General features: G+C 34.5%; 4 protein-coding genes and 1 long non-coding RNA gene across 7 annotated transcripts; 1 reads left to right on the forward strand and 4 right to left on the reverse strand.

The window, feature by feature from the left end:
- Positions 1-1981: 1981 nt before the first annotated feature.
- Positions 1982-3274, reverse strand: LOC106335872 (GPI-anchored protein LORELEI-like). The gene is made up of 3 exons (XM_013774529.1): positions 3161-3274; positions 2986-3045; positions 1982-2496 (listed from the first exon to the last, which is right to left on the reverse strand). Exons 1-3 carry the CDS (start codon positions 3246-3248, stop codon positions 2138-2140), a joined length of 507 nt encoding a protein of 168 aa, XP_013629983.1. The 5' UTR covers positions 3249-3274; the 3' UTR covers positions 1982-2137.
- Positions 3185-14827, forward strand: LOC106335873. The gene is made up of 3 exons (XR_001268777.1): positions 3185-3256; positions 3670-3673; positions 14710-14827. It is a non-coding gene; the product is annotated as an uncharacterized LOC106335873 (long non-coding RNA).
- LOC106335869 (ABC transporter G family member 28) lies at positions 4313-9553 on the reverse strand. Its single transcript, XM_013774524.1, has 14 exons — positions 9227-9553; positions 9057-9133; positions 8693-8968; positions 8549-8612; positions 8321-8467; positions 8219-8253; positions 8005-8078; positions 7012-7916; positions 6651-6947; positions 6079-6570; positions 5390-5538; positions 5016-5305; positions 4816-4949; positions 4313-4748 (listed from the first exon to the last, which is right to left on the reverse strand). The coding sequence occupies exons 1-14, from the start codon at positions 9445-9447 to the stop codon at positions 4592-4594; spliced, it is 3318 nt and encodes a 1105-aa protein (XP_013629978.1). The 5' UTR covers positions 9448-9553; the 3' UTR covers positions 4313-4591.
- LOC106335871 (GPI-anchored protein LORELEI-like) lies at positions 13432-14807 on the reverse strand. The gene is made up of 3 exons (XM_013774528.1): positions 14610-14807; positions 14435-14494; positions 13432-13945 (listed from the first exon to the last, which is right to left on the reverse strand). The coding sequence occupies exons 1-3, from the start codon at positions 14695-14697 to the stop codon at positions 13587-13589; spliced, it is 507 nt and encodes a 168-aa protein (XP_013629982.1). The 5' UTR covers positions 14698-14807; the 3' UTR covers positions 13432-13586.
- A 632-nt stretch (positions 14828-15459) lies between the features above and the next one.
- Positions 15460-18464, reverse strand: LOC106335870 (phosphatidylinositol/phosphatidylcholine transfer protein SFH14-like). 3 transcript variants are annotated; one of them, XM_013774526.1, is made up of 12 exons: positions 18289-18464; positions 17996-18200; positions 17822-17925; positions 17472-17738; positions 17300-17377; positions 17076-17180; positions 16958-17007; positions 16738-16837; positions 16477-16642; positions 16047-16225; positions 15886-15951; positions 15460-15652 (listed from the first exon to the last, which is right to left on the reverse strand). In XM_013774526.1, exons 3-12 carry the CDS (start codon positions 17906-17908, stop codon positions 15629-15631), a joined length of 1122 nt encoding a protein of 373 aa, XP_013629980.1. In that variant the 5' UTR covers positions 17909-17925; positions 17996-18200; positions 18289-18464; the 3' UTR covers positions 15460-15628. The 3 variants fall into 3 exon arrangements, with proteins under 3 accessions (XP_013629980.1, XP_013629979.1, XP_013629981.1); XM_013774525.1 differs by having other exon boundaries at positions 15463-15652; positions 17822-17921; XM_013774527.1 differs by lacking the exons at positions 15460-15652; positions 15886-15951; positions 16047-16225 and adding an exon at positions 16340-16382 and having other exon boundaries at positions 17822-17921.
- Between the last annotated feature and the right edge of the window lie 711 nt (positions 18465-19175).

The following is a 19175-nucleotide window of genomic DNA, read 5'->3' on the forward strand; positions in this document are numbered from 1 at the left end:
TGACACCCTAGTTAAACATATCAAGTAGCTTAAGCATCTTTTGAAAGGCTTGCATGCTTCGAGCCTTGAAAACTCTTCTTGAAACTTGTTTGCTTGCTTGATATTGACATTGTTCTTAAGATCAGCTCCAATCTGAACTTGGCTTGAATGAACTTAATCTCTCTTGCATATGGGCATTTGCATACTTGATCATGGATCTCATACACATTTGGGTTATCTTATTCCTTTATATACCAATCTTTGTTAACCCAAATGGCACTTCATACCCTACAACCCTAGCCATTTCTTTGAGACCAAACATTGAATTGCATGAGTGAGGCTTCTTTTGATAGCTTGTTATGTGCAAAATATTGAGAGTATTGGAGGCGACATAGATTTATTCTCATCTCTTGCTAGCATAATGAGCTAGCATTTGGGGATAGTGAGAGGAGTTTATGTGTTCTAAATGTCAATATCTTGGGTTTGGAGAATGAGAAAGATGAGAGAGATGAGCAAAAGGGTATCAATAGTAAAGGAAACTCTAGGGACAAAAAGAAAGTATGAAGGTCTAGATTATGCAACAAAGAACCTTCCCCCTTATAAAAAAAAAAGAGAAAGAAACGGAAAAGAATCAAAGAAAAGTTGCGGAAGGAAATGAAAAAGAGTTAGAGCTTGTAAAAAGTGAATAAAAGTCCCTAGTTAGTTGAGTCCAAAGAAAAAGTGAGTTGTCCATTGGGTGAGTGATGTGAGGAGTTTACTTTGCTTTTGAGATGATGATAAAAGGGTGGAACTTGTTGTCACTTATAAAAGGGGTATAATGATGAGGATGGATCTATGGATGCATGAGTTGCTTCTAATCTTAGATAAATTTTGCATAATGATCAAGCTCCTTGTTTTGAGTGATAACCACCTTTAAATGAAAACATTTGAACCCTTCTCTTCATTCATATTAGACCATGCTTACCTAGCCAAATGATTGAGATCATGTGTCCATTTGTGAGAATTCACCTTGTGTGTGTGTGTGAATCAATGTGAGAGCTGGTTGAAGGAACTTGTTGGTGATAAGTATTGCAACTTGAGTAGAGGCAAAAGAGTATGGATAGGCCTAGAGAAGTTAGAGTATAATAAGGAAGATGCTCATGCTATTCGCTATGTTTCTTTAGGATGTTAAGTCGAGTGCTAGGAAGTGTTACTTTTGGCTATGAGTTCTCACCTTCAAACCTCTTTTCCTTATGAGTTCTTGCAAAGTGATTTGAGGACAAGTAAAGAACACATGTACAACACATAAAGTGAATTAAACCACTAAGACGGTCACACTCTTTATGGACCACTATGATGCATCACGACTTACTAGTGAGTAGTGATGATAGCTGGCTCAAAATTGTTATATTGGCTTAGAGGTATTGCATGTTTGCCAGGACTAGTAGGTACAGTGTGTAGTGTCCATTTTTTGTTGTCCTCCTTTTTTTAACATTAAAAGGTTATATTAATTTAAATGTCCAACGGGATAAGATGATTACAAACGGAAATATATTCGACGATAATACGATAAGCGATGAAAACTAAACCATAATGAAAACTTAAGATAGGAGTGGCCAATCCGTAGAGAAGCTTCATTTGTAATCCTAAAGCCCGCGTTCGAAGGAACGCAAACAAGTCAGATTCAAAACCGAAGTTGAAGAATCTATCCAATGGGTTTTACAGCAGTTGGAAACCGTCTCTAAAGATATCTAGATCGCTAGAGAGAGAGGAGTTGAATGATCTTCCATTAAAATTATTTGGTGTAAAAAAGTAAAGCCGATAATGCCGGTTCTAAAGAACTCACTGGAGGGGACAATAGAAAACCACTTTGAATAAGTAAGTCTTAATCTTTACGTCTACATATTGTATTTGCAATAGCTTGCTGAGACCCGTTGGTGATATATATATATATATTAATCTTTTCACTATCTCTCCAACCAGTATTTACTTCATTGGTCGATTTATATAGAAGAAGATATAATGAGACACACAAAAGTCATATGAATTATCAATTAGAAGGTTTTGAAGTTTCCTAAGATCAAAAGAATGATACAAATAAAACAAATCGTGGGCACACAAACACTCCCTTCCCGCAGGTTGTTACTGGTACATTGCATATATCTGGCTTTTTTTGGCCTCATAACAATTTAACAAAAACCAATAAAGCTGCAAAAATGGTCAGCCAAAGGGGAGAAGAAGCGGTGTTGATGGCTGCGTTTACATCTGCTGCTGAAGCAGGAGACATAGCGGGGCACTCGAGACCTTCTTTACCTCCTTTGCACTGGTTAGCGAAAAGTCCAGGCGGGTATTTACCATAGAGATTGATGTAACTGAACATAGTGGTAGCACAATCGTTACTCAGGTCGTTGAGCTGTTCAGTGTAAGGACACGCAAAGTCCAAAAAGGCGGAACAGCATTCCTTTACTGGGAATTTGGGACCTTTGCACTGGCTTGTTATGATTGTATAGTTCATAAACTTGAAGTTCACTGGACATGCTGTTACCATGAGAAAAGAGAAACCATGTCAAAAAAAACAGAACATTCTTCTAAAAAATCAGTTGCATCTCCCCAAAGCAAGAGCGTAAAGGAGTCAATAAAGAATTGTGATTAGCTGTTTGTATGTAAATGGTTTTAGACTATTGCCATGATCCAGAGGCAAACAAACAAAGTTTTGAAGATCAATGCAAAAATTTGTAGAGGTTTGAAGATCATTTATTAAGCCAAACTATACAGATATGACCAAAAAGCAAATAATTTGGTAAGCACCAAGAAATCAAGATTGTAACTCAAAGATTTGGGCAATGAAACTGTATAGTTTATGGATCCATATAGATGCAGGAAACGTTACTAGATACAGCAGGATTCGTTTGTATATTATTGTAATATGGAAGTTTTACTAAGATCTTATCATACTTCAAATAGAATCAATTTGAAGGATCAAAACAGAAATAAATTGAGGAAAGAGAGATTTAAAAGAGAACTTACTTTTCTTGGTCTGAAGTAGGTTTCTTCCCGTAACCAAAGCCTGAGATCCGAACACACCATCTGCAATAAAAAGACAAGAAAGTTACCAAATTAAATATTTTCATCCTAAAGATTTGAATATTCGAACAGAGATTGAAGAAATAAATCTTTTAAAAAAAAAATAAAAAAAATGTACCTGAGATGAAACTGGCGGATGAGAAAGATGGGAATATTGAGAGTAGAAGACAGAAGAAAAGAGCTCCAGAGACGAACTTGAGAGACATGATTCTTTGTAGTTACACAAGTAACGTGACGGTTTTGTCGATGTTGAAATCCATTGTTTTCAGAAACAAGAAGGATCTCCTAACCCTTAGGGGATTAGATAACTACAATACATAGTTATCTTTATCTACAAGTTATGTCCTTATCTCTATACTGATACCTCTACCCTTCAAAATAAGAAGTGAAAAAAATAGACGAAGAAGGAACGGTTATACCACTAATTATAACCAACAGATCTGACTAAGAATAGAACAAAATAAAAACTCACAACACTATGAGGGACATTGAAGGGAGACATAGAGCCAGGGAGAGTTGTGGTGGGCATGGCCATGATGGAGCAGATGTCGTCGTCGGGACTAGACCACCGAGATGAAGATGGAGCAGTGAGGCAAAACCGGAAGGAAGAGTGATTTAGACAAGGAGGGAGGTAATGGTAATGAAGTAGGTTAATAGACGAAGAATGGGACATATTGAGGTATAGATTGGCTTAGGCTTCAAGATGAAGAAGAGAGAGACTGATTGTGAGGGTTTGGTGAAGGAAGACGAGAAGCAGTTTTCGTAGCTGATGCTCTTAACCGTCCTTGAGAGAGAGTGGTGGGTAGTGGGTTTTTAATTTTTAATAATAATTTCATTATTATAAAATATTTCATATTTGGGTTTCTGCTATGATTTGTTGTTTGAGTACAAGGGAGATTATGATTTTGGCTCACTAATCATTACGTAACAATTTTCATATCTAGTTGTAGGATTAATGTGTAAGCAAAAATAATATTTTAAATGGATAATCATTTAACCTTTACATACTTTTTTTTTGTTATAAACAAAAAACAATCAATACATTCTGATCTACCTTGTTCTTAAATAAATGCTTCTCCACACTGTATAGTACCAGACTAATAATGATAATTTGTATCAAATGATATCATCTCATTTGGAAATATGAAATGCTATGTGATGAAAGGAAACAAAATGTGGACAAAAAAAAGGAAAACAAATTACCATTGTTATTAACTTTTAAGCCAAGAAAGTAATGGAAGTTCTTGAAGGTTTTTCATTGGTTCTTCTATGTACTTCTACATTTTTACTGGGTGTATAAAACAGAATTGATAGCAACCCGATGATGATCTACGTTAAATCTATAAAACAAAAGAAAGATGTACAACATGAAGAATTACAGGTAAGAAAATCTTGAACTCTGGTGATGGAACTACCTATGAACAGTGTACCGTGTTATGATCTTCTGCAATAATTGTGTATTGTTTTTTCTTGTAAAACCTTTGTGGCTTCTCTATGTTCACTATTGATCCGTCCAATATAGTTTTGCATGCATAGAAGGAGCTTAAAGCTACTTCTTTTGGAAAGTTACCATACAAAAGAACGCTGCACAGCGGCTCAAGATGCCGGTTAATGTCAGGAAGATGAGGCAACGAGGGAAGTGCTTGATGTTGTAGCCATTCTCCATCAGTGATCCACAGCGAGTGATAAGCCAGACTCCTTTATATCTGAAATATTATATGGAATAGTAAACAACATGCAGAGATGTAATAGGGAGAGATTAAGTTTGCAAACCTTTGAGCGTTTGATACCACAAATGCTTCAAGAGCCCATCTCGTGTAGCACAACTCTGAGATTGACTCTACAATTTTGTTATCGTTTGTACTGGTGGCTATTAGAGTCAGAACCACAGGAAGCAACACTGACCACTGCACAAAGACTAATAATGTGAAACAAAGCTTTCTAGATTTGAGTCTTTAGTATTAGTCACTTACCAGTTGAGCAGGACCAGGTTCAAAAAGTATGGCCAGGGCATAAGCTATGCCAGTTACACAGTAGACAAGACAGATTAGGACAATGTAGTTGTCCCCAACGGATGATCTTGGATTGTTGAAGAAGTAGAACATGGAGAGATAAACGAGAGGCTTGACAATGGTGTTGAAGTGATCAACTGTGTCTTTTGCTAGGAAGTAAGCTAGGCTGCTCATTCCTGCTCGGCTTTCTCTCCAGTAGTGTAGTTTATCAAGAGAGAAAGATCTCAATGCAGTAATCTTACATAAGAGAGCTGAAGAGAAAAAAAAATGATAACAAGGGTTAGAAAAAATAAGCAATGTTTGTGGTCAGAAGAGCTTGTAAAGTTTCTACTTACAGACAGCAATGACTGTATATGTATACCCCATGGCACCAAAAGTTTCATCACTCACTTTAGCAAGTGTTCCTAAGCAGATACCCGCAAGCAAAAGTATTAGGTAATCTACAGCTAGTGTCCTTGCTTCTCGCAGTCTCTGTTTACCTAACCTGCAATGCAAGGAAACTGGGTTTAAGAAAGGATTCTATGTCAACTGATTGATATTAATTTTAGTATCTGTACCCCTGCGGAATTGAACCGAACTGAACCAACCCAACCGACATTTTTCGGTTTTCGAATCATTTCTGGTTTTGAGATCGGTTCTGTTTGAAAAACTTTTGAAAGTGATTTTCAGTTCGGTTTGGTTCTCGGTTAGTTCAGTTTTCCAAAAAAAAAAACAAATTAACCAAATTATCTGAATATAACCGAATTAACTGAATTGAACTAACCGAAATAACTGAAGTTAACCAAATATACCTGAATTAGCCAACATTATCTGAGGTGTTAAGAAGTTTAAACCGGAATCTAACCGAAATAAAATTTGATTATTCTTGGTAAAATTTTGAAAACCAAAATTAAGCAAAAAACAAACCGAACCGAATTTTCCGGTAAGATTGTGCCTGAACAGAACTAATCGAAACTGAAAATACCCGACTCGAATAAACCGAAAAAAAAACGAGGTTGCAGGGCTAAGTATTTGAGGGGTTTACCTTCCTAAGAAGTATCTGAACTGCTGATACACACCAGGAACTTGTCTTTGAGACAAGTCACCAGAATTACTGAAGTTGTTCTGCAAGGTATCTTTCTTGATTTCAACATTTGCCTTGACATCTTGCCAGAACTCTCCAGCGAAAGATGTTCCATCATCTCCCACAACGCTCCCGTGAGCACTTCCACCATGAGCAGAGTTCTCAGCAGAAGCCATCCCTTCAATGCTTTTGAGCATGTCCGAAGGAACTGGATACCCATTATGAAGCATCCATCTAACTGGAAGCTGCTTATAGGTAACCCCTGAGCTTGTGCTTGGCTTTAGTATCCCTTCCAATATATCAATGTAGTAATCAGGAGGATTCACACGCTCAGGGACAACTATCCCAAGGCTTGAGAAGTATTCTTCAACTTTCTTGACTGATCCTTGGTAACATATTAATCCACCTTTTGCCAAAAGTATTAGATCATCAAACATCCTAAAGAGAGTGTAGCTGCAGAGAAAACAAAAGATAAAATAAGAACAAGATCTAATCTTCTAAGTAACCAATGGGATGAGTGTATTATGTTGAACCTTGGCTGGTGAACAACCATACAGATATTCACTCCTTCAAGAGCTTCACGGCGCAAAGCTCTAAGAAGTAACTGAGAAGATGAACTGTCAAGACCTGAAGTTGGTTCATCTAATATCAGAAGTGATGGTTCCATCACCATTTCAAGACCAACATTGACTCTTTTCCTCTGACCTCCAGAGATTCCTCTCTTTTCCACAGTACCAACCATAGAGTCTCTGACATGTTGCAGACCTAGTGACTCTATGACTCTTTCCACAACTAAAACCTTTTCAGGCTTAGGGAGATCCGCAGGGAGCCTGTATATATAGTTTCATAAGCTATGTCTAGAAGATGAACTTCATCAATGAAAATGTGGCTTACCTGCATCTTGCACTGAACCAGAGATTCTCCTCCACTGTCAAGTTCCCATGGACTATGTCATCTTGAGGCACAAAGCCAATGATTCTCTTGTAAGATTGAATTGATTCAACTTTGCCGTTTACTAGAATCATCCCAGTCATGGTGCAACCTGCTGCTTTGCCTGTCAAAGCTGTTAGGAAAGTGGTCTTCCCGGCTCCTGAAGGACCCATCACAGCTGAAACACGTCCAGGTGATAGCTTCCCAGTCACACATCTCATGAGATGTTTGTTTTTACCTTTCAGAGTAATAGTAAGATCTTTGAATGCAACTTCAATGGTTGGTCTCTTTCTTATCTCAATGTCATTAGCCATAGAGATGACTCCAGAGAATGTCAAGTTCTTGTTCTGCTCCTGCATAGCCTTCTCCTTTTCAATCTGTCCATAAGCATACCTAAACATCTGGCTCTGCGTATGCAGTGACTTGCCTTTCGGAGCATGTTTTTTAATGTTTTTATCACCAATCTCGAGTTTAAAACCTTCAGTGTCTCCAGGGTTTTGTTCAATGTCTTGTAACATCTCAGTTAGTTTGTTCTTATCCTTCTTCTTTCCCTTTTTGGTTGTGTCTGAGCTTCCTCCTGCCATTGGTGGTAAAGCAGCATCTGATCCAGGCTTTGCTTGGCTTAGACCTCTCATCAGATCAGGCTGTTTCATTGATTTTCTCCTAGAAAATGTCCTTGAAAATGATTGTTGCAGCTCGGTGGCATGCTTCTTTGCAATATCTTTGGCTGATTTCCATTTCTCTTGCGTTTGCGTCTCACGCACGCTTTGTACTGCTTTCTCCCTGGACTTTGCTTGCCTTCTTTCTCTTGTAGCAAGCACTTGATCAGAGCAGTTGTATAATATTATGAGCAAGAAACCTAGCCCAGCCTACATATATAGACATAAGCCAAAGACTCAAAACTGTTTGGAAATAAACTAAGAGGTAAATGAGGAAGATCTGTTATGTATGGCTCACAAAAAGCATGATTCCATATGCTGTGATGTTCTGATTTGTTGATCTTGGATTGCATGTTGCCAGCTTAAAACAATCTGCAAATGCATCAGAGAAAAGAAACCTTTAAGTTTTCCTATACTTCCAACTTAAAATCAATTGGCGATAAGTGGATTCATTCAAGTCCTCATGTCTCATCGAAACTCCCGTTGTAATAGTAACAAAGAGGATCACTCACTTTTTTCAGCAGTAGAACCTGTCCTGCAGAAATGTCTGGAGCAAACAGAAGATTAGTTTTATCTGATGAATCTCAAAGCAAGGTTATCAAAATAATTCTTACCCTCTAGTACAAGGAAGCTTGTCAATAGTTGAAGGACAAAAAGATCCAGCTGAACAGAAAACTTCACTGCTACTAACAATATCAGCCCATATATCAGCACCACCACAAGTATGATTTGGCTGTCCTGAAGGAAGCTGGTAATGATATCTGCAAACACAACAATCATGATTCTAGTCTTTACATACAAAACAAAACGTAGAGACATAAAAGTGAAAGAACAAGACATACGGGTCGCATAGTCCTGTTGTTCTGTTCAGCTTAGCTTCTGGACAATAAGCTCCCAAAGGACAAGCTTCATAACATTGGGAGGTAAAAACAACATTATAAAAAAAGGAAAAGATTCTTGAGAGTTTTGAATGTTCTGTAACTTACGTATCATGCAAGTAATCCCACGAGGGCAGAAGAAACCTGCGCAGCAAGGCGCACATTGCTGAGTTCTCACAGGAACGTTTTTATCGTCTTTAAGGTCAACTTTAACGTCTTTGGCAGTACGACAAGCCCATCCAGGTTCACATCCAGACATCCATGAAGATAGATTGCAGTTTTTGTTCGGTTTTAAGTAATTAGTAGCTCTCTTTGCACCTCCTAATAATCCATTGAAGTATATCCTCACTTCTGCAGCTGTACATATCCTCTGCATCATGTCACCTATTCCCATACCATAAAAAACATCAACAAAAATGTATATATTTAAATTTCTTTTATTTGTTGTACCAATGACACAGAGGACATGTACCTTTTGTGGTTTTACCACATTTATTTAAGAAGCCTGGCTTGGAAGAGAAGTTAAACGCTTCATTATAATCTTCTTTTCTGCAACACACAGGATTTTTTTTTTTTTTCATTGGTTTGTTAGTTTTTTTTTTTTTTGACAAGGAAAACAATAAGGACAAGATGTTAACTAACACATTGGTGATGCAGAAACCGAGTTCTCGTTTGATGTCATCCTCAAAAACTTCTGTGAGATTGGATATTTTGTCGAAGACGAATTGGTTATAGAGGCGATTGGCTGCTGGATTATCCAAGCTACTATCATCTTGACATATTACTCCTCGATGAAATATAAAGACAAGAGAAACGAAGAACGAAACAAATGTTTCTTGAAAACATAACTTTCTCCTTCCCATTCCAGAGTTTTCTTGAAATACAGTGATACAGATTTGAGATCAGGACGGATCAAGGGAACATTTAGATTATTGATCTGTTCTTGAGATTCGATAGAGAATTAGGGTTTGTTTTGTTTATTTTTTTTCTTTTGAGGGGAAGATTGTGTTGTTTTCTTGTGAGTCAAGAAATATGGTGGAGAGGAAGACATGGCGATAAATGAGGAAGAGGGAGAAAGACAGAGAATCGTTGGACTTTCTCTAACTCGTGTTTTGGTAATGTCAAGTTTTATCACAACTCAAAATAGCTTTGGAATGGCTTTGTGTTCATGGGAACTGATCCGATGTTTTTTCTCAACTTTGATAATATTAAATAATACCATAATCGTCAACATCTCAGTCTTTTAATAATTAAAAACAAAATTTTTTAATTGATAAGTTCAAACAAATATGATGTGTTTGGTTTCAAATCTATTCTATTAAAACACAAGTGTGACCTATTGATGTTAGTTGAGTCCAACAAATATTTTAGTTATCATATCAAAAGGTAGGTATCATGAAAAATATTTGTTGGACTCAACTAACATCAATATGTCACACTTGTGTTTTAATAGAATAGATTTTTTTTAAATTACGCAAATACGTTTGTTGATAAAAACACAAGTATGATTACAAAAAATACATATATATTACAAGGAAAGAAACAAATATATAAATTTAATTTTAAATAATATATACAAAAAAATAATATACCCGCCCTCCGAAGACGAGTCACTCTCTAGTGATTAGTAAAGTATTTGTATAATTGTATTGAATTTATTATATCGTTAAATTATACATTTGTGTCATAGCCTTTAACACGTTAATATGGTACTTTATTTTCAAACTGTTATTTTGTTAAAAAATAACAAAATATTGTTACAGTTTTGTTTAGTAAATTTTGTTAAAAAATAACAAAATATTGTTACAGTTTTGTTTAGTAAAAAAATAGTAATTAAATAGATAGATTAAATAAATAAAATAAAAATTAAAATTAAACATTATTTAATTTCGTATATAATTATAATTACATTATTATTACACATAATAATTTGTATACCAATTATAAATGAATTATGTAAATCAAACTTCATGGCCCAATTTTAATGGGTTTTGTAAATTAAATGTTTATGGCCCAAATATATTGATGAAGTTAGGCTAACTGATGCGGTGGTTATCGTATAAAGTTTGTATTTTTCTTATATACAGTTATCATATCAAAAGGTAGGTATCATGGAAAATATTTGTTGGACTCAACTAACATCAATAAACCCATTAAAATTGGGCCATGGACTTTGATTTACATAATTCATTTATAATTGGTATACAAATTATTATGTGTAATAATAATGTAATTATAATTATATACGAAATTAAATAATGTTTAATTTTAATTTTTATTTTATTTATTTAATCTATCTATTTAATTACTATTTTTTTACTAAACAAAACTGTAACAATATTTTGTTATTTTTTAACAAAATTTACTAAACAAAACTGTAACAATATTTTGTTATTTTTTAACAAAATTTACTAAACAAAACTGTAACAATATTTTGTTATTTTTTAACAAAATTTACTAAACAAAACTGTAACAATATTTTGTTATTTTTTAACAAAATTTACTAAACAAAACTGTAACAATACTATATTATTTATTTTGTATATATTATTTAAAATTAAATTTATATATTTGTTTCTTTCCTTGTAATATATATGTATTTTTTGTAATCATACTTGTGTTTTTATCAACAAACGTATTTGCGTAATTTAAAAAAATGATTAGTAAAGTATTTGTATAATTGTATTGAATTTATTATATTGTTAAATTATACATTTGTGCCATAGCCTTTAACACGTTAATATGGTACTTTATTATTATTTTTTTTTAAAATAACAAAATATTGTTACAGTTTTGTTTAGTAAAAAAATAGTAATTAAATAGATAGATTAAATAAATAAAATAAAAATAAAAATTAAACATGATTTAATTTCGTATATAATTATAATTACATTATTATTACACATAATAATTTGTATACCAATTATAAATGAATTATGTAAATCAAAGTCCATGGTCCAATTTTAATGGGTTTTGTAAATTAAATATTTATGGCCAAAGTATATTGATGCAGTTAGGCTAACTGATGCGGTGGTTATCGTATAAAGTTTGTATTTTTCTTATATACAATTATCATATCAAAAGGTAGGTATCATGGAAAATATTTGTTGGACTCAACTAACATCAATAGGTCACACTTGTGTTTTAATATAATAGATTTTTAAAAAATTACGCAAATACGTTTGTTGATAAAAACACAAGTATGATTACAAAAATACATATATATTACAAGGAAAAAAACACATATATAAATTTAATTTTAAATAATATAAAAAAAACAAATAATATATCCACCCTCCGCCCTCTGAGTGCGGGTCACTCTCTAGTAATGAACTTAATTTTATAGCCAAAACACTTCTTCATCTGTTAGAGTAGGATTGGTCAAGCAATCATAAATGTAACAGCCAAAAAAGTAATATTATTGAAACAAAGTATGTAAACTTAACATGTGTTTATTGTGTTTTCACAATTAAATATGGGGTGGTGAGATTTGTTTCAGATTCGATCCTACTTGTTGAGTTTGAACAATTTCTGCTTTTTTGAATAAGTGAGTCTTTTATTCACTTATATCATTACTCTTAAAGATAAGTGTTTATTTAGTTTTACATTTGTTCACCGACTTAATAATCGATTTATTTTTTATGAAAATATAAGAAAAATTTCATTTGATTTATGAAAAATAATCGCTTATGAAAAAGATGCTAAATTCAGATTCGTTACGGTAAAAGATAAGTATTTATGAAAAATTCAAATGATTTAGTATCTATTTGTTAAATAATTTTCTTTTGCATAATTCATTTTTTTAGTTATCTAATAATACAACTTTATGAAAAACATAAATACTATTGAAGTTCAGAATTAGCTAACAAGAGATTAATAGAAGGATCACTCTTACTAGTCGTTCAATTTAAACTTAAAATAACTAGAACAATAAAATAAAATTGGAAGTTCTATAAATCATGAAAAAAATCTTCCATACAATCACTGTTTAACAACTTGTTAAATCCATTTAAATTGCACTGGAAAAAGGAGAAATATAACAAACTGAATCTAAGCAAAACATATCAAATTTTGACCTAAAGCAATTCCCAAGTGTGGATTCTCTGGAAAATGTACAATTTAAAAAGCACAACACATAAAACTAAACAAAAGAACAACTTCTAAATCGTATGGAATCTCTATTTCTCGATATGAGATTATGAAATCTAATGTACAACACATAAAGTGAATCAAACCACTAAGACGGTCACACTCTTTATGGACCACTATGGTGCATCACGACTTACTAGTGATGATAGTTCGCTCAAAACTGTTGTATTGGCTAAGAGGTATTTGCATGTTTGTGAGGACTTGTAGGTATAATGAGTAGTGCTCATTATTGATTGTACTCCTCTTTTGAACATTAAAAGTTTATAGCGATGACAACTAAATCATAATGAAAATAGAAAAGCTTCACTTGTAATCTTAAAACGTGCATTCTAAAGAATGCAAAGAAGTAAAGAATGCAAAGAAGTCAGACTTAAAACCGACGTTGAAGAATCCATCCAATGAGTTTTAGAGCAGTTGAAAACCGTCTCTAAAAATGTTTAGATCACTGGAGAGATGAATGATCTTCTATTAAAATTCTTTGGTGTACAAAAGTAAAGCCGAGAATTCGGATTATAAAGAACTCACTGGAAGGGACAATAGAAAACCATTATGAATAAGTAAGTCTTAATCTTTACGTCTACATATTGTATTTGCAATAGCTTGTTGAGACCCCGTGGTGATTTACATATACTAATCCTTTCACTATCTCTCTAACCAGTATTCACTTCATTGGTCGATTTATATAGAAGAAGATACAATGAGACACACAAAAGTCGTATGAATTATCAATTAGAAGGTTTTGAAGTTTCCTAAGATCAAAAGAATGATACAAATAAAACAAATAGTGGGCACACAAACACTCCCTTCCCTCAGGTTGTTACTGGTACATTGCATATATCTGGCTTTTTTGGCCTCATAACAATTTAACAGAAACCAATAAAGCTGCAAAAATGGTCAGCCAAAGAGGAGAAGACGCGGTGTTGATGGCTGCGTTTACGTCTGCTGCTGAAGCAGGAGACATAGCGGGGCACTCGAGACCTTCTTTACCTCCTTTGCACTGGTTAGCGAAAAGTCCAGGCGGGTATTTACCATAGAGATTGATGTAACTGAACATAGTGGTAGCACAATCGTTACTCAGGTCGTTGAGCTGTTCAGTGTAAGGACACGCAAAGTCCAAAAAGGCGGAACAGCATTCCTTTACTGGGAATTTGGGACCTTTGCACTGGCTTGTTATGATTGTATAGTTCATAAACTCGAAGTTCACTGGACATGCTGTTACCATGAGAAAAGAGAAACCATGTCAAAAAAAACAGAACATTCTTCTAAAAAATCAGTTGCATCTCCCCAAAGCAAGAGCGTAAAGGAGTCAATAAAGAATTGTGATTAGCTGTTTGTATGTAAATGGTTTTAGACTATTGCCATGATCCAGAGGCAAACAAACAAAGTTTTGAAGATCAATGCAAAAATTTGTAGAGGTTTGAAGATCATTTATTAAGCCAAACTATACAGATATGACCAAAAAGCAAATAATTTGGTAAGCACCAAGAAATCAAGATTGTAACTCAAAGATTTGGGCAATGAAACTGTATAGTTTATGGATCCATATAGATGCAGGAAACGTTACTAGATACAGCAGGATTCGTTTGTATATTATTGTAATATGGAAGTTTTACTAAGATCTTATCATACTTCAAATAGAATCAATTTGAAGGATCAAAACAGAAATAAATTGAGGAAAGAGAGATTTAAAAGAGAACTTACTTTTCTTGGTCTGAAGTAGGTTTCTTCCCGTAACCAAAGCCTGAGATCCGAACACACCATCTGCAATAAAAAGACAAGAAAGTTACCAAATTAAATATTTTCATCCTAAAGATTTGAATATTCGAACAGAGATTGAAGAAATAAATCTTTTAAAAAAAAAATAAAAAAAATGTACCTGAGATGAAACTGGCGGATGAGAAAGATGGGAATATTGAGAGTAGAAGACAGAAGAAAAGAGCTCCAGAGACGAACTTGAGAGACATGATTCTTTGTAGTTACACAAGTAACGAAGAGATCTGATAAGAATCAGAAAGACGACTTGGTGGAAGACGAGATATGCCGCACCACGAAGATAGAGAGGCTGAAAACTAAAACGTATTAAAATAAATAAATATAAAAAGAGAGAGCGGTGGATGAGATATTAAATTATTTATTTTGTTGACATTAGATTACAGGCTTTACTTTACAGCGTAGAAGAACGCTGAAACTATTTGAGTGTCGGTCTCATTCTTCAAAGTCACGTTCCTAACCGGTGACGTTAAGCGTATGTATATATATACGTTTTCTCATTAATTCGTAAAACTCTAAGAGCATCTTTAACCCTAAGGTTCTGAAATTTTTTTTTTCTGATTTAAAAAAAATAAAAATTAAAACCTAACCAATTGTGGACCGTCACGTGTCAGTGGAACCCGCGAACAGTGAGCTCTTAGAGAAATGATTTAAGAACCAACTCTTAAATTTTTTGTGGATCCCACCTCTTAAGAACCCACCTAGGAACCAAGCTCTTAGAAAAGAGGTGGGCTCTTAAGAGCTGGGGATAATCATGCTCTGACAGATTGGGGTGGGAAGCTATGCAAGTAAGATTATTTGTAAATGCGCAATTAGGTGAGCAAGTTGGCCGCTTACTCAACAGTGTTTGAGCTAATGTATTCACTCTTTATCCATCCACATCTTTCACATACATGCAATGCAACGCATGCAATAATATATTTGTACATAGTCATCATAAACTGAGGTTTTTCAGCTACAAACTTAAATGTTTATATTACTTCCCGCACACACGGAATGTTTTAAAGAATTGTTTACAAGAAGAAAAAATTCCCAAATATCTGTGTATAGAATTTTTTCATTCTCTCAGTTCTGTAAATAAATATATAGTAACAATATGTATCCATAAGGTTATGTCCCAAAGCTTCAGATGCAGCATCGCTTTCTTTGCTGCAAGACATAAAAGAACAGAGTCTCAACTACCAATGAACTTGAACATGAAAAAAAAAAACAATTCAGTAATTATATCAGATTTTAACTCCTGTAACCAAAAACACAAGAACATACAATCACACAAATATGATCAGATGTTGGATATCTTTTTTAAAAAGATCAAATATGATCAGATGTTGCAAAATTTTATGCTTAAAAAGGAGAGAAAAAGAAACATTGAGTGAGCTTACTTCTTCGTAATGAGAGTCAAGCTGTTCTGTGATCTGAAGTTGTTTTGCTAACGTTAAATGTAATACCTGAAACACATACAACGTAGATATGTGTTTATATGATGATAAAAGCATTAAACCTTAATAATAGTTACAAGGTCAATATCAAGAAGTGTACGTACTGATTGGGTTTTGTCGAGATCAAGTTCTAGAGACTTGATCCTCTCGAGAGTTCCAGTTAATAGCTTCTCATTTTCGTCCGGGGTCTTTACAGGGATTCTACTAATCTCTGTGCATTCTTTCTCCAGCTTCTTAAGACGATCCAAACACTGAAGAACAATCTCTTTGTTTATGGATGAATCTGAGACATGGACACGGTTATGTCTTTGCCAGTATCCGAACAATAAGAAACTAAAGAGATCAAAATATAGCTTTAGTGGAAAGGCTATTAGTATTGTCACCAAGTGAACGATGTTCACGCCTTTGGTTTTCTCTCTAAGAACACCAAACCGTGATATCTGACCACCATAAAATGTGACAATGATACATTTGAACATGTAGTTGCGTAACACAACACTAACGAAACAAAATATGAGTGAAAAAGAAACACACCTTCTCTTCTTGATGTATTTGTTGAACAAGAGTTTTCAGAGCTCGTGTTAAGTAATTGGGGTTGAGACCATTCTCCTTGAGCCGGTTCCTGTGAATCATGATCTCTTACATGAAGAGGAGCTTTTGTAGTTTGTGGTATGGGATTCACTTCCATGTGATGTACTAGCTGCAAAACAAGACAAGATAATATTATAGCTCAACTTATTATGACAACTTCATGAATCTAATAAACAAAAAAACAGACAAACAAGAATTAGATGCCTCGGCTATTTCAGGATCATTCCATGGTCCTTTGTTAGACCTCAAGCACCCTCCTTCGTTAGCACATGTGCATACGCCTCCCAAGAAATCTGGAAGTTGACTGCACTCCAGAGTATATAAAAGCAGTAAATGATAATGTTAGTGTACTCACCAAAACTTGAATGACATTTATCTATTGGGACAACACTTAAGAAGCGACCTGAAAAAAAAAAGAATTAACCTGGAATCAATTGTTTCAAGTAACTTTGACAAGGACTTTGGCTCCAAAACCTGAGTAACACAAGCAATAAATTAGTAGCTGTTGACAATAAATAGAAGAATAAACGATAATACATTACTTGTATCTTTGCAATAGTCACAGGATCAAGAAACTTCTGTGCGGCAGGCCAAATCAAACTCCTGAATCCAAATCCTGCATTGACAATGAACATTCTATGCAAAGTCTGCAAAGAGTCAGAGACCACAATTACAAACTTTTACACAAACCGAAAACACCCATGTCCACTCGGCTTATTGGCCTTAGACTAGTTACCAAAAGTGTAATCTTCAAAGAGTTAAGTACCTCAGGGTAATAACTACAATCTACTTTAGCAATAGAGGACAGGAGATTTGCCGCTGCAGGACTAAAGTTCTTCATACCCTGAGAGTTACCACAAGAGAGATGTTAATAAATCAAGAAAAAAAAAACATTTCATGACACTTTTTAAGAGAATCTATATAGGAGTCTACCATACCAGGCCATCAGCATCAAGTATTGTAGTCGTAGTAGTGACACGTCGCTTTGCAGCGATGGAACAGGCAGGGAGCTTCTGTTGAAGAGCCTTTTCGAATTCTTGGACATGGTACTTCAAGTACCGGTCAATGGTTGTAACATCCATAAGCTTACCGGGATGAGCTTTTCCTAGTCTCTCGATATAGATGGGTCTACCATTTTTATCAACTCCATGGTACCCTTGAGGATAGTACATTGTGACTTGGTCCAACTCATTGAAATTGAAATCCTGTTTTGAGCAAGCAAGAAAGCCAAAAACTTTTATTAACTTTCTTTAACAATGTAGGACCATATAATATCCCTTTACTTTACCTGTATAATTTGATCTGCTCCAAATTCATTCCTCCATTTGAGCATTTCTTCCCATGCACTGACGGTTTTGTCGATGTTGAAATCCATTGTTTTCAGAAACCTAGCTAGTGTAAACAAAAATATTAGAGACACAGCATCAAAGACAAAAAAAAAAAAAATTCACTACTAGTTTACCTCAAAAGCATATGATAGTCATCATGCCTTGGAGGCAAAGAATGTTTGTTAAGAAGCTCTTGGCGCAATTTAAGAACAATCTTCTCATCATTCTCGTCCCTAACATCTTCAATGGAACAGCTTATGAGTTTCTTTGCCGGACTCCCAATTCTCGATCGTTCATCCTCTGAATCTGATAACTTGTCTGTTGTATGTCCACAACCTCCTGCAATATTATATGTACATAGTGCAAAAATGGTGACCATAAAGTTTCTGATGATCATATTATTTTCATTAAAAGCTCAAATGAATACCTGACATGTTTAGAATCCGTCAAAAACGTCTTGATACGCTATTGAATTCGGCTGTGCCACCGAACTAAAAAGCAAAGAAACAAATAATCCTCCGTCTCCGAGAAATGTAAATTCCTCGGAAAGGAGCAACGGAGTCCAAGTCGATCGTAAAATGAATCCCTACAAAACCCTAAACCGTTCCTTTTTAATTCAGTGTTAACCCTAAATAGTCGAACTATCGACACATTTTTATTTTAAAATTAGTAACAAAATGTGTAACATAGAACATTGCTGATACCTCTACCCTTCAAAATAAGAAGTGAAAAAAATAGACGAAGAAGGAACGGTTATACCACTTTTACTATACAAAGAGCAAGAACCGGTCTTGAAAAATTTAAAGACTATTGATTAGCGCTACACTAATGAAAACTTTATGGTAATTTGTGGCCAAAAATAAAAGACCGGAAGCATGTGATTCCTTTGCTTCGTCCAAGGACGGGCAACCCTCGTCGTTGTGCAAATCAAATACTTGTCCTTGTATATCAAGAGCCATAATAATACTAGTATTCTATAATTTATCAGTTCTTGCAAATCGTCTCACCCACAATAACAAATTTCTTTTAATTCCTCAACCCAACCTATAGATTTAGTTCAGTTTCTTTCTAAATTTGCTTGGTATAAAAATTAAAAACTAAGCTAATAGGGTCATCAAACCATAAAAATAGGAGTACGTTTTTAAGATTTCTTTTTTGGTTAAAGTTGCAAAACTCACCGGACCGAGCTCATTTGAATGGTGGCTTAACATCGAACTCAATGTTTTCTGTTTCCATTTTTCTCTCTTTTTCACTTTGAAAATGAACAAATAAGCATCCTACTTCTTGAATACAAAAGTACCTAAATCATATAGA

Source organism: Brassica oleracea, chromosome C3 (assembly GCF_000695525.1).
Source record: "Brassica oleracea var. oleracea cultivar TO1000 chromosome C3, BOL, whole genome shotgun sequence".
Lineage (NCBI taxonomy): Eukaryota > Viridiplantae > Streptophyta > Magnoliopsida > Brassicales > Brassicaceae > Brassica > Brassica oleracea.